This window comes from Macrobrachium rosenbergii, chromosome 13, assembly GCF_040412425.1.
Source record: "Macrobrachium rosenbergii isolate ZJJX-2024 chromosome 13, ASM4041242v1, whole genome shotgun sequence".
NCBI lineage: Eukaryota > Metazoa > Arthropoda > Malacostraca > Decapoda > Palaemonidae > Macrobrachium > Macrobrachium rosenbergii.
The window spans coordinates 20,508,716-20,521,712 of NC_089753.1; the positions used below are offsets into that span (position 1 = coordinate 20,508,716).

The 12,997-nt window shown below is 40.5% G+C and overlaps 1 protein-coding gene across 2 annotated transcripts in view; it reads right to left on the bottom strand.

The window, feature by feature from the left end:
* The window catches only part of Pmm2 (phosphomannomutase), a 32,581-nt gene extending 19,816 nt beyond the window's left edge, over positions 1–12,765 (bottom strand). For both annotated transcript variants that reach the window (XM_067114439.1, XM_067114438.1), the window contains exons 1-5: positions 12,588–12,765; positions 8,010–8,124; positions 6,287–6,363; positions 5,963–6,154; positions 4,259–4,334 (exon numbers count right to left, since the gene is read on the bottom strand). In XM_067114439.1, the coding sequence (XP_066970540.1) occupies positions 4,259–4,334; positions 5,963–6,154; positions 6,287–6,363; positions 8,010–8,124; positions 12,588–12,701 (574 nt within the window). In that variant the 5' untranslated portion in view covers positions 12,702–12,765. The remainder of the gene's footprint in view (positions 1–4,258; positions 4,335–5,962; positions 6,155–6,286; positions 6,364–8,009; positions 8,125–12,587) is intronic.
* Positions 12,766–12,997: the final 232 nt, after the last annotated feature.

Below are 12,997 nucleotides of genomic sequence, written 5' to 3' on the forward strand. Positions count from 1 at the left end.
AATGGACCACTACTGTCTTGTTGAAGGTTTGCGTTGCAAAATGCTGAAGTGCAAGACGAATCGCTTTTAATTCCTTTACATTGATGTGGAGGTTTCTTTCGATAGGAGACCAAGTTCCTGAAACCTCCATATAGTTGAGAAGGGCTCCCCAACCCAGACCCGAAGCATATCTGTCTTCCGCCAGCCACCACCGAAGGTCCTCTTTTATCTGGGGAGTGATGTTGAAAACAAACGGATCCGGGAACGACTTCCTTTGCCAATTTGCCTTGAGGTAAAATTGCAGTACTCTTATGTGTAGCCTGCCTAGTGGAACAAAATTCTCTATGGAAGAGAGGTTTCCCACAAGACTTATCCAAGCATTGGCTGAGCAGGAGGGGCGAATAACGAAGTCTTGGACTTTTCTGCGACAATTTAGGATCCTTTGTTGGGAAGGAAAAACCCAAAAACTCAGAGAGTCTATCACCATCCCCAAATATAGAATAGACTGAGTCGGGACTAGCTGCGACTTCTTGAAGTTTATTAAAAGGCCTAATTCTTGAGTGAGACAAAGAGTTTTCTGCAGGTCCTCCATGCACTGAAATCTCGAGGGGAGCGTAGGAGCCAATCGTCCAGGTACAGAGAGATGTTTATCCCCATGAGATGTAACCATTTCGCTAGGGGAGCGAGTACCCGGGTAAAAACTTGAGGGGCCAAGGTGAGTTCAAAGTAAAGTGCCTGAAACTGGAAGACTCTGTCCTGGAACACGAATCCCTGATACTTCCTGGAATCTGGGTGAACTGGAACGTGGAAGTATGCATCTTGCAAGTCGATCGTAACCATCCAGTCTCCCTGACGGATAGCCAACAATTCCGACTCGTCTCCATTTTGAATTTTGTTGTTTGAACGAAGAGGTCCAGGGCACTGACGTCCAGGACAGGTCTTCATCCTCCTGATGACTTGGGAACCACGAAGAGGCAGTTGTAAAACCCCTCCATGTTTACATCCTCGACTACTTCCACGGCTTTCTTTTCTAATACGGCTGACACTCCCCGACATAGGGCTGAAAACCTCTCTGAGCCTACCGAGTAGGCTGTTAAGCTGATGGGAGAGGTTACCAAGGGAGGTTTCTCCCTGAAAGGAATTGCATAGCTCTCTTTCAGTACCTTCAACACCAATGGATCCACATTCTTCTTTTTTCATTCTGTTCAGAAATGGGAAAGTCTTGCTCCCACTGGAACACGGAGGACGGACGACTCACTTTCGAGGTGCTGGCTTGTTAACAGGCTTCTTGGTTGGTCAGGAAGTTCGGAGGTTGCCTCTAGGTCGGGACTGGAAGCGACCTCTAGAACTTCGAAAGGGCTGTTGCTGCAAGGGCGACGATGTTCTAGTAGCTGTGTTAGAAGCAGTGGCTCGTGCGGGGAACTTTGTTTTGGTGGATTGAGTGAGGAGGTCCTGAGTCGATTTCTTCTGTAGTTCTACTGAAACCCATTCCAGGGTGTCCTGCGGGAACAGACTATTTTTGTCCAGGGGGGCAAAAAGAAGTGAAGAACGTTGCAACAGGGTGACTCCCTTTGCCATTAACGAGCACTAGAAGTCTCGTTTTTTAAGGACTCCTGTTGTGAAGATGGTCACCAACTCTAGTGCTCCATCTCTTATGGCTCTATCAGTGCATGCCAGCACTCCCAGCCAGTCCAATGCAAAGTTCTCTTGAAGGGACGTACAGTCTTTTATTTTCTTAGCTAGAGCCCCCACCATCCAATCCAGAAAACTGAAGACATCGAAGACTTTGAAGATATCTTAAGCAAATGGTCTAATTCCAAGGAGGTGAAGAGAACTTTGGTCGATGAGAAAGCAGAACGATGAGAAGCATCAATGATACTGGAGAAGTCCCCTTGAGAGGAAGCAGAAACTCCCAAGGACGGAGCTTCTCCAGTTGCATAAGACAGACACTTCTGCCTTATCATTTGAGAGGGAGGTGAACAGAACACCGCTTTCCCGACATTTCTTCCTGCTAACCAGGCGTCCATGCAGGCGAAAGCTTCTTTGAAGATGAAGATAAAACCATATGTGGAACGTCTGGCAGTACCTGGTGGTTGTCGCATCAAGAAGGCCGAACCCAGCAATGAAGGGACGGCTGGAGAAAAGAACGACGGGTAACAGATCAGGAAATACCTGAGCAGTGCTGAGCAATTAGATGTAGATTGCTCCTCTTCCACAGGTTCCTCTACGGAGGAAACGGGTGATCCTGGGGGTCCAAGGTCTCTTGCACTAGCGGAGTTGGCTTTTGAAGAAGGCTCAGAACTTTATCAATCCGGAGTTGAAGCCGCACCAATGAAGCATCTTGAGTAACAGTGCCTGAAGAATCAGGCACTGGAATCTCTCCTTGTGGGTTATGAAGATGCTAGAAGTATGGTGGGCTTCGAGGGAAGTGTCCACAGAGACTGGATGCACGGACGTTGGGTGCACACTCGCTGTCAGAATGTACACTGACTACTTTGAAGTGGCTGCATTCTTCACGGACACTTGGCACCCAAGGGATGGGCGCTCGGCGATTTGATGTTAAAACTCCGAGCGGCCATACAAGGACTCTTCCAACTCGGAATCATGAACTGTGAAGGTGGTAATTGCACTCTCATACACTGGGCGCTTGGATGAAGTGCACTCATACAATGGGCGCTCTAGAGATGGTAGCTCGAACACCGAACGATCTCCAAGTTGGCACTTACACACAACCGTATTATCACACTGGGCGCTCAGACCTTTGAGCCGACAAGTTGGACTGGCACACACCCTTTCAGGGTCAGAAAGCCCTTTTGCAACTGAATGGGCGCGAGAATCTCTCACTGGCGACTCCCAAAAACTACAAGGGAGAGGGCTAAGTTCTATCTCTACAGCTCACTTATGAGACAGGGGCGAGTCGGATTCCAAGGAAGCGCCTAGCCTTTTCAATGGCCTAGAAACTTTCAAAAAATGGCCACTGCGCTTCTTGGATGCGGGAGTCCGAATCACTTGATGATAGGGCATGTATGTCCATTCAAACACCTTTCCAATGGCGTTCTTCCGCAGCCCGGGATTGGTGGACAACAGGCTTGGATGAAGCGACCACTGCTCGTGGGCAAACCCCTCTGACCTCCCTTGGACTGCCAGTTTGCTTCCTCGCAGGTGAGCAAGGGGAGTTTAGCAGGGACCTTGGTCTAGGAGCATCGATGGGACGAACAGCTGCCTCCTCCACTGACACTGCACTCGACACTACACTTTTAAATTTGTTCATTAGGACCTTCACAGAATTCCCAATCTGGGAAACAGTATTAACAAGTAAATTAAATTTTTCATCTACCCATGCTTCTAAGCTAGCAATGGCATTGGGTTCAGCAGAATGAGAGCTAGGTAATGGAGTGACAGGAAAAGCTGGAGGACTGGAAATGGGAGAAAAAGCTGTCACAGGTGTTGAAGGGATAGGCAAAACAACATCAACTCTTGGAGAATGACCTGTACTAGCGGAAGCCTTTGTTTCCGCCCTAGCTGTAGCTTTTCTCAAATGATCACGCTGTAATTTGTCCAAGTGAGTCTGTAAAGTCTTCCATTTCCCCTTATCCCAGTCCATACATTCTTCAAAATTAAGCTCAGGAGAGCAATTTTGCTCCCTGAAAGAACTACATACTGTATGTCAGTCATATTTTGCAGAAGGAGTCTAGTTTTACAGCCTTTGCTGCAATACCTAACGCTAGACAAACTAGAGTCAGACATAATAGGTCAAAAGTCCAATTAGGCAAGTCACAATCGAAGATATAATCCAGAATTCTAGCTAAGCTAAATAGCTGTGCTACCAAAAGCAAAGAGTACTTCACCACAGACAATCTCTGACCATCCGGCAAAAACGAATCAAGAGCTGCTAATAACTGGTGTTCACTCATTAGCCGGCAGAACCAAATTGAGCTCTTTAGCTACGTTGTACCTATTCTTCCCCGAAAGTGGGCAGGGCAGTATACCTACACCCAAAACAAAAAAGCGCTACCACGAATTTCAAATTTTGAGCTGCCACATAAAGTAGAAACTATAGCTATGTAATTATTTGGTAAGTTACTTATATAAAACACTGATTTAAAGTGATTATCCCTCACCTATTATTGGATATGGTAAATCCAATTACTGTGTGAAACTGAATGAGTTACCATAATGAAAATAAATATTCTTTACAAAGAGAAATATAAATCTGAATTAGGACTACAAGTATCCAACAAATATTAAAAACATGCTAGAAATATCAATAATTCCTTACCTATAGAAAACACCAGGCCAGCATCAGGAAATTCTTTCTCTAATTCAGACACAAATTTCTTTCTGATGTTATGTACCTGAAAAGATAAAAAATACATTTTCCTTATCCATAAAATGAATTCTATTTCTATTATACAGTACAGGTGTTGCCCTACTTACGATGGGGTTAGGTTTCAAAAAACCCATCGTTTGTTGAAAAAATTGTATCTCGAATATAGCCTAGCCTACACTAGGGTAATCAGTACCATCTATACATATATGGTAGCCTAGCCTACACTACACAGTATACTCTATACACATATGGTATAGTAATTATTAATGTCAGTTAATTCTGCAGGTTCAATGCAGACTGACTTATGATAACTCAGTATACAGAGAAACTGAATAACAAACAAGGCTTAGTCTTCACTATGGTGTATCGTATACATATACGGTAGCCTAGCCTCCATTATACTGTACTCTATATTCACATTAACATCGTATTATACAAGCATCAACATAACGAATGTGCAGCTTTTCCATGGATCTTTTAAAAAACTATGCTTCACTACACTGTAACTAATAATATTGTATATACATTTTCATACTGCTTTTGTATTATAAGTTGCGACATAGCAATCAATGCTTTGGTTTGGAAACTGATTATGCGGTAAGTTTATTTCGCCGTATTTAATTCGGTTCAGAGAGCTTTTCTTGCTTCTAGTTAGTATAAATGAATCTCTAGACACTTTAATTATATGGGACAAGGATATTTTTTGTTATATGAAGTGTTTTTAAATAGAAATACAACAAATAGGTCTCATTGTGAAATTAATTTAGCTATTTTTTTCGTTAATAGATGACGTTGGCGGCTGGCCATTTGAGGGCATGTTTGTTTTGTGTAAAAAAATCAAGATTCTGTTTGCCATTTTCTCTTGATTTCATCATAATACGAGCTTTACATTTTTATTTTTATCATTGTGAAAACAGCAGTAATAAGTGTTCTTTCATGCCCAGTAGATTTGATTAAAATAATTTCTCCCCAATTTTGTTTACGGTCTAGTTTCATCCATGTTGCCAATGCACGATAATTTATAGTCATTAGCAGCTTGAACATTTTCTCAGCTTCAGCTACAACTTGCAGCTTAAATTTAGCAGTATATTTCCTTGTCGATCTTTTCTCCAAAGCGAATAAGTGTACAATGTACAATTATATCAGTCCTATTGTACTTAACGTCATTTGTAACATAACTACGGTAATTGTTTAATGTCATACAATGGTTGAAATACAAGCATAACAGTTGTTATCAGATTCGGTTATTAGCAAAGCAACAGTTTCTCGTTTGGTTGTTTATGGCTGTACGCATTTATGTGAGAGTATAACGTTACTAACAATACTTTTATCATTCTCTTTTACTTTTTTAACTAGAAGATGGAATAAAGAGATGGAGGAAAAGAAGTTGGTCTATTGTAATTGGTCTCTCTCGCTGCCTGATTGTACGCAGCTGCCTGCGCCTGCGCGAAATTTAAAAATATTTTCTAAAAATATTGTCGTATCGGTATTAACTGCTAACCCCATCACAAAACTGTATTATCGTAAGGCAAATTTTCATAACTCGAGCACTACCTGTATATGTAACTTATGTTTTTCAAAAGCCAAAAGATAAGTCAGTTTCATACAAAAGCTTTAAAACCTATTCAGTAATATGAATGCATATGGCCTTACCTCATCATATTCACCAAACTGGTCTCTTTCTGCCTGGGAGCAACTACGACCTACTGGACAAACATTAATGAGTCCAGTACGGAATTCAATGAATGTACCCCTCTTCACTGGCAGAGTAAGGTTAGACATGTAACGCAATGAGAAATTGATGAAAGTTTGAAGTTTTTCTTCTCCCATGTAGTTTTGTATAGACTGTAAAAGAAAAAGGAATACTGTCACTGGATGGGCCTCACATGATAAAAGAAAAAATACTGCAGTACTCAACATGTAGCCTAATTACAATTATATATTGATGAGTGTGTGAACAGAAAAATACTGACTGACCTCTTTAGCAATCAGCTCCCCATTCTTGTATGCTACCAAACCATTTTCAGCAAAAACATAATCGAACTTCATCACACCTGCAAAGTAAGGAATTACCACTTTCATAAAGCACTTTTTTTTTTTTATCATTTGTCAACTACTGTAAACTATTATTAGTCTAAATACTTTTCTAAATATCTCTTCATCCCTGTAAGCTTGACTTTATTGCAACACAAGTTAGTTTTGACTTCTGCCATTTCTAAAACTGTACACTAGCTGTCCATAGTGCATTTCATTTATTAGCCATTACCCCAAATTCAGTATATGCTCAGGTGCTAAACTGACAGCATTTGTAAGGAAGAGGGGAAGCAGGAGGGCAAGCTACTTAAAGCCCTAGTGGAAAAAAAAAAATTGTTGTAGCCACAACAAAATAACAGACGCATCTTAGAAGAGGACAGTATAAGTCTGGGAAAATGGAAGCAGTACAGGGTATTCCAAAGCCTAACAGTAAATGGGAAAAAAAAGCTACCAAACCATGCTATCCAAGCACTGTCAACCTCTACTACTGAGTAAGTGTGGAAAGGATGGACATAAAAGGATGCTACAGATCCGTCTGAGAGCAGCAAGATGTTCTCCTGAAACTCAACTAACAACTGGAACTATATCCAAATTAAATGTTGCCAAAAGACAACAAAGCTCTGTGGGTGGATTCAAATTCTTGACCCAAAAAAGTTGAAAGTTTTCAGCATTGAATGACTTTGTCATCCACCCAAGATCAAAGGCCAGAGTGACAGGCAGGAGGAACTGGATCTAAATAGTATTCCAGTAAGGAACTACCCTCCTAATTTGATAGCCACACTTCATAAACTGTATGCTATTACATACTTACCTCCTGTACTAGTAGCCTTAACTTGTTATCCATGGATGCTCCCAATAACAACAGCTGGGACATCACAATAGCTTTCTAGACATTTGTCTGGGCAAACTATACAGAGTTAAGGATAGTGTCACTGATCAGATAAGCTCCATTTGATTAAATTCTTTCCATGGAAAGAAATAATGAACCCCACAAAAAAAAAAAAAATACTCCCATGTAAAGATGATAAAGTAACTAAAGATTCAGAGACTAAACTGAAGTCATTTTTAAAGTCTTAAGCCGTCAACCCAAGCACTGGAGCACTTTTGGCCATTCAATGCTTAAAAGCATAAAAAGAAAGGGTAGGAGTGGTTAGGCAGCAAGATTTAAGAAAGGAAGCAGAAATGGAGTTAAAGTAAATGGCAAAAAAGTGGATGCATCTTCAGGTTGAAGGGACGCTGCATACACTCTTTGCGTGGTGTACTATAGGCACTAACCTCCTTAGCAGACTGGATTGAAGTGAAGCGTTTGCAACCATCATTTATTTTTTTCTTTTAAGTATATTTAGCAGTTTAAATGGTATGATTTCCATGTCAACTTAGAAGTACAATGACTACTGAAACCTTGACAGAAGTGAGATTTTTAATCACACTCCCATTATGTAGGACAAAGAGCTGTATAAAGAAATAAAATCAAAATGTATAATCATCAATCTGTAATACTTTGTATTTTAAAAATATATTGTAATCCTGATTAGTGTAAATACTTTCTTCTTAATATGATACCATTTATCTTTATACTGATTACACCAACCTTCTATTAATAATGTGGGAAATTTTACCAGGGGACATTCTATAATGAAAAATTTTTTTACAATTAAATACTAACCTTCCATGCCTCCCATCTGTTCCGCAATCTTCTTCAAATCAGATCCTCCAACCAGACCACAAGCTACTTTACCTCTCACTTGTTCCATAAATTTGAACATGTCATCTTCTATTTTCTGTATAAATAAAAGAGAATGAAAAATTAAAGTCAAATAAGGTCATACTACTGAATTCTCTCTCTCGTCATACCCCCCCAAAAAAAAAACTGTAAAAAGCTTCTTATATTTATGAGAATACTAGATCTTCCTAATTCTTTACGAAAATCAACTAAAATTCCTTGCAAAAAAATTACCATAATTACCTGTGTGAAAGCAATACAAAATCCCAAAACTATTTTTAAACATCATTTTACAAGTGTATGCTATTAAAAGATGCAAATAATCCCCTACTGAATAGAAAAGGGGATATTAACAGCAGTTGCTTGAGTGAATAATGTGTTGCAATGCCATAAAACCAGTGGCCTAATTACTGCCTGAGCTTATTCAATATAAAAGAAGATTCTTGACTATAACAATTATATCTGCACTACAGAAGTTTGGAAATGTGTCATTGTCAGCAGCTCTATGGGTGCTATGGAGACCTTTAAACCAATTGTCCCTAAAACTTCCTGGCAAATTCAAGTTTCCATTACAAAAATTATAGAAAAATGATGTGAATGATTTAATACTGTACAGCAAATTCAGAATAACTCGCATTTTCCCTATACGAAACAAGTCTTTTAAATAAGAGTATTCCCAATTAGAGCTCGAAATGGACACTGAAGCTTGGTAACCCAGCAATTCACTGGTGGCAGGCAGGTGAAGGATGGTTCTATCTACTCACCTGTTATTAACTCTGCTTTTGTTCCTTCGGCTACAGATACTTTGTAGAGATGGCTGCAGTGGAATTATGATGTGAGATTACATGAAAAGGCTCTAGTATGCATATATTTAAGGAAAATATAAATTACCCTGAATTCGCTATTTTTCTTACAAGAAAACAAGCCACCCAAATTTAAACAGGACACATACTACTTAGGTGGGGGGATTGTCTCTCTGAACTGACTGGCAGTATTCCATCTCCATCTGGAGATATATTTCCATAGTCATGAGGAATAAGCAGGAAAGAAAAGATTCCTTTATCATTCATGAGGAACAAGCAGGAAAGTAAAGATTCCTTTACCATTTTATACAACCTAGTGTAAGGAGGTGGTGAATGATAAAGCCCTGCGTCTGAGGGAGTTTTCTCTGAAAACCCAGTCTAGGGGGAAAAAACTTTTTTCCCTATAGAAGGAGAATGAGGGATTGGTTAACATCTATATCAATGTGTTATGGCCAACACCTGTACACAGTAACAGACCCAGATGATAATGCTCTACCTACCCACTCTAAGACAGGGAATGCTTTTGTGCAACAAGTCTGTATCATGACCCATTCCAGCACATACTTGGCCAGACTAACACTTGCTCTGAGAAAAAGGAAGAAGGAAGAGAGGTGTCAGTCACACTCATTCAACTCCAGCCTTGTGTTACCCTTGTACCTTAGGTGCAAGGATATTCTGTCTATGTAGAGCTGAGGTAGCCATAACAAGTCCACAGACTTCTGGGCAATACCCCTTAGGAGGAGGTAAAAGTGACCTGGTGCTTCCATATTACCACCCTCATTACCAGGACAACAGAAAAAAGTTCCTCCAGAATGCTTGGGATATGTCAATGCAGTACCATTTACTTGATGGGCTCTTGCCAAGGCTGGATTTTTTTTTCCTCACTGGACAACTCATAAGCCTACTGTTCATCTCAAAAAGTCAGGTCCTTCCAAACAGGTGCCAACAGTTAGACCTACACCATTGGGTCCTGTCCACATAATGTCTTAGGCTCATATGGGGCACAAAGCATCTCGTCCAGATTACCTCTAGCAAAGCTTGGAGGAAGGGGATAACAAAGCTCCCAAATCTCTTATCAGGCAAATCTTGAGAATGAAATCTTCTTTTGGGGATTATACGCTGCAATTGAGAGGTCCATGCCTTTCAGCTGGAAGACCTAGCTCAAGGTAGAGCAACAGCCATTAACCGCTAGGACTGATAGGAGCTTGTCTCTGCAAAGTGGATGAAGAAGTCCACAATTTGTGGTATAGTGGCTCCACCATGAAAGAGAACCCATCAATGACACCAGTTATAAAAGATGTCCTACTTTCCTTGAAAAATGGCAGTAGAGGACCTCAGGAGAAAGTGAAGAATCTCTCATGCCAACCTATGAGAAAAGCTTCTCCAAAAATTACTGGAGAGTTTCTCTAGCATGTTGTACTGATGAAACCAATTGGGCTACAGGGGATATCTCTTGGTGCCTCTACCAGAAGAGCTAACAGATCTGGGTACCATTTGCATTGTGGCAACTGAAGAACCAGTAGGGTAAAAGACTCTGACATTCTGATTATCCTGTGGACACTAAATGGCATCTTCCAAAGATGCACATGGATCTGAACTGGGGAGCAGTACACCGGGAGCTTCCTGTTTAGACGTAGAAAACAGGCTGATCTTCAGTGTTCCTCAAGGTTCCATGAGACCAAGGACTTTCAAAGCATGGAATGTACTTGTCTGACCAATGCAACATCGAGCTTCCCCAGCTATGCTCTGTCACAAAAAGGTGGAAAAATCTCATCAAGAGTCTGCTTACACATTATAAAATATAAATATTCAGCAGATAAATTACAATTTGTGACAACCAGTTGGTATTCTTAGAGGTGAAGAGTCAGCTTCCTTCAAGCCTACTTGTTTCATGCAGACAAAATCATAAGCAGCATCTGTTATGCTGGTTACGCAAGGGGATCCAGGGTACTGGTCAGGTAGGCTATGACCTAGCATCCTACCATGGTTAGGATACAACCACACAGTAGTTGATCCAACTTAGGTAAGTTCCAGCAACCTGGTTGTGATTCTTGCCCATTAACAGGCTAGGCAATGTGTATTTTTCCAACTGCTTATCTTGTGATTTAAACTTTTTTTTTTTACATTCTTGTTAAAGTAAAAGAACATAAGAGTTGCACACATTATTTCCATGGGTTACAGCCTGCTTAAAGGCAAATCAAAGATATTTCAGCAAGGATGCATCCTAACTTGACCTATCCTAACACCCCTGGGGCTGACCTAGCTTAGGATTGAAAAAATTATTTTCATATGTTTTAACATGTGCTTTGAACATTTCTGACATTTGGTTCATTAGCAAATGTGTAACTTTAAAGATAGTGGACCACACCCTTAGGTTATTCCTACAACTTGTGGACCACAAGGTGAGAAGGTGGTTTTTGAGTGGGGAAACATGCAAAAGGACCTAAACCCATTGATAGTTCTTATTCAGAATACGGTAAATTGCTTTTCAGGTGGTTTAGAGCACAAAGAGTAACTTATTCTATCGATGTTTTTGCTAGGGGGTCAAACAGGATAACCAATGTATAGCCCTGTCTCCCTACTTTGCAAACTACCCCAATATTGGTTTAAAGCAGAATTTTACCCTGTTTACTTTTTCTGATTTTCCACATTTCATCCAAAGGTCTAAACGCTGGATATCCTAATTAATAAAGGAAGAAGCACTGAACACATGGACGAGTGGTTTGCATTGCATATATTGGTCAAAAGTGTATAAAATACAGGATAACCAATGGGGAACAAACATATGATGGTTAAACTACAGGCTAACTCCACACGGACTATTACCTTGGAAACGGATTTTTTCTACACTATTAGTGTTCCTGATGAAGGAGGTGGTGTTGTTTACTATCGTTCAATTATTGTTAACCTCATATCTATCCAACATGTTTGGGGACCCTTTGAGAACACAGGGTTTTGCCTGGGGGAAAACGTTGGGAGGAAGACCTGCCACACTGTTGTTATGGAACGGTTCCATGCATGCGCAAGCCAAGAAGGAATTGATTAAGGAAACCTATTATAAAAGGAACCATACTAACCTAACATACCTCAACCTAACCTAACCCAGCAGGCTGTGTTACTTAGCCGAGGGGCTCCGCCCCTGGACCCCCCAGTGAAGGAAACTCCACTTTTTACCAAAACCTCCCCTGCAACACTCGGCATGCGTGATAGCATTCCAGGTTGGCCAGCATGCTAAAGTATATAAGTTCTGATGTTAATTACAGTCGACCAACAAAAAATAACGGTAAATTAAGCAACCAAAATACTATAGGAAAAGTCAGTTTCCAAGGTAATACCAGATGCAGAGCAACCCCATAGTTCTACCCATACGACTCATGGATTAGAGATAACCTACCATAAAGACCTAGCCTACGTTTTATGCTATACCGACATTTGATAGGCCTACGAAGTTAGGTCTAGGCTTACGGCAGAAACACTGTAACTGACCCCTTCGCTAGCTATGGCCAACGTGGCAACTCTCTTCCCAATCAATTTCTGTCTCATAAGTTAAAACTTAATGTGATATGTGGTGTACTGCATTTGCACTGTCCGGTAAGTTTGTCCTATGGCAATATCAATACCGGTAAGTCAATGTACAAAATTAGGCGGAGCCCGGTACCTAAATCACGGAGAACCCAACAGCTAAAATACCGATGCTTGTAAATTCCAACATCCTCACCAATCTCGGAGCGGTAAGAGTACCGTCGACGTCGAATAAAAGGATGGTTTCGGGAAGCCTTGCCATTGCACGATATTTACGAATGCCGCGTGACAGGAGTAACGTTACTTTCATACAACCGCCAGTGAACCAGTTGTAATCGGCTGTACAGCGTACAGCTGTAAGCGACACGTAAACTGGAAGCGTTCGCTTCGGAATATTAATGATAAAGATCGGCAATTTACAAAAATCCTTTACTGTGATGAAAAATTAGTGTTTTAAATATATTTGAATTTTATTTAAAATACATTAAAGTCTATACAATTTATTGTAACTTTTATACCAAAGCCATTCTGCGTAAATGAATTGTAATTAACGCACCCTTTGTTTACATTCTGTATCCAGTCAACATACGCCTATACAACAAATCT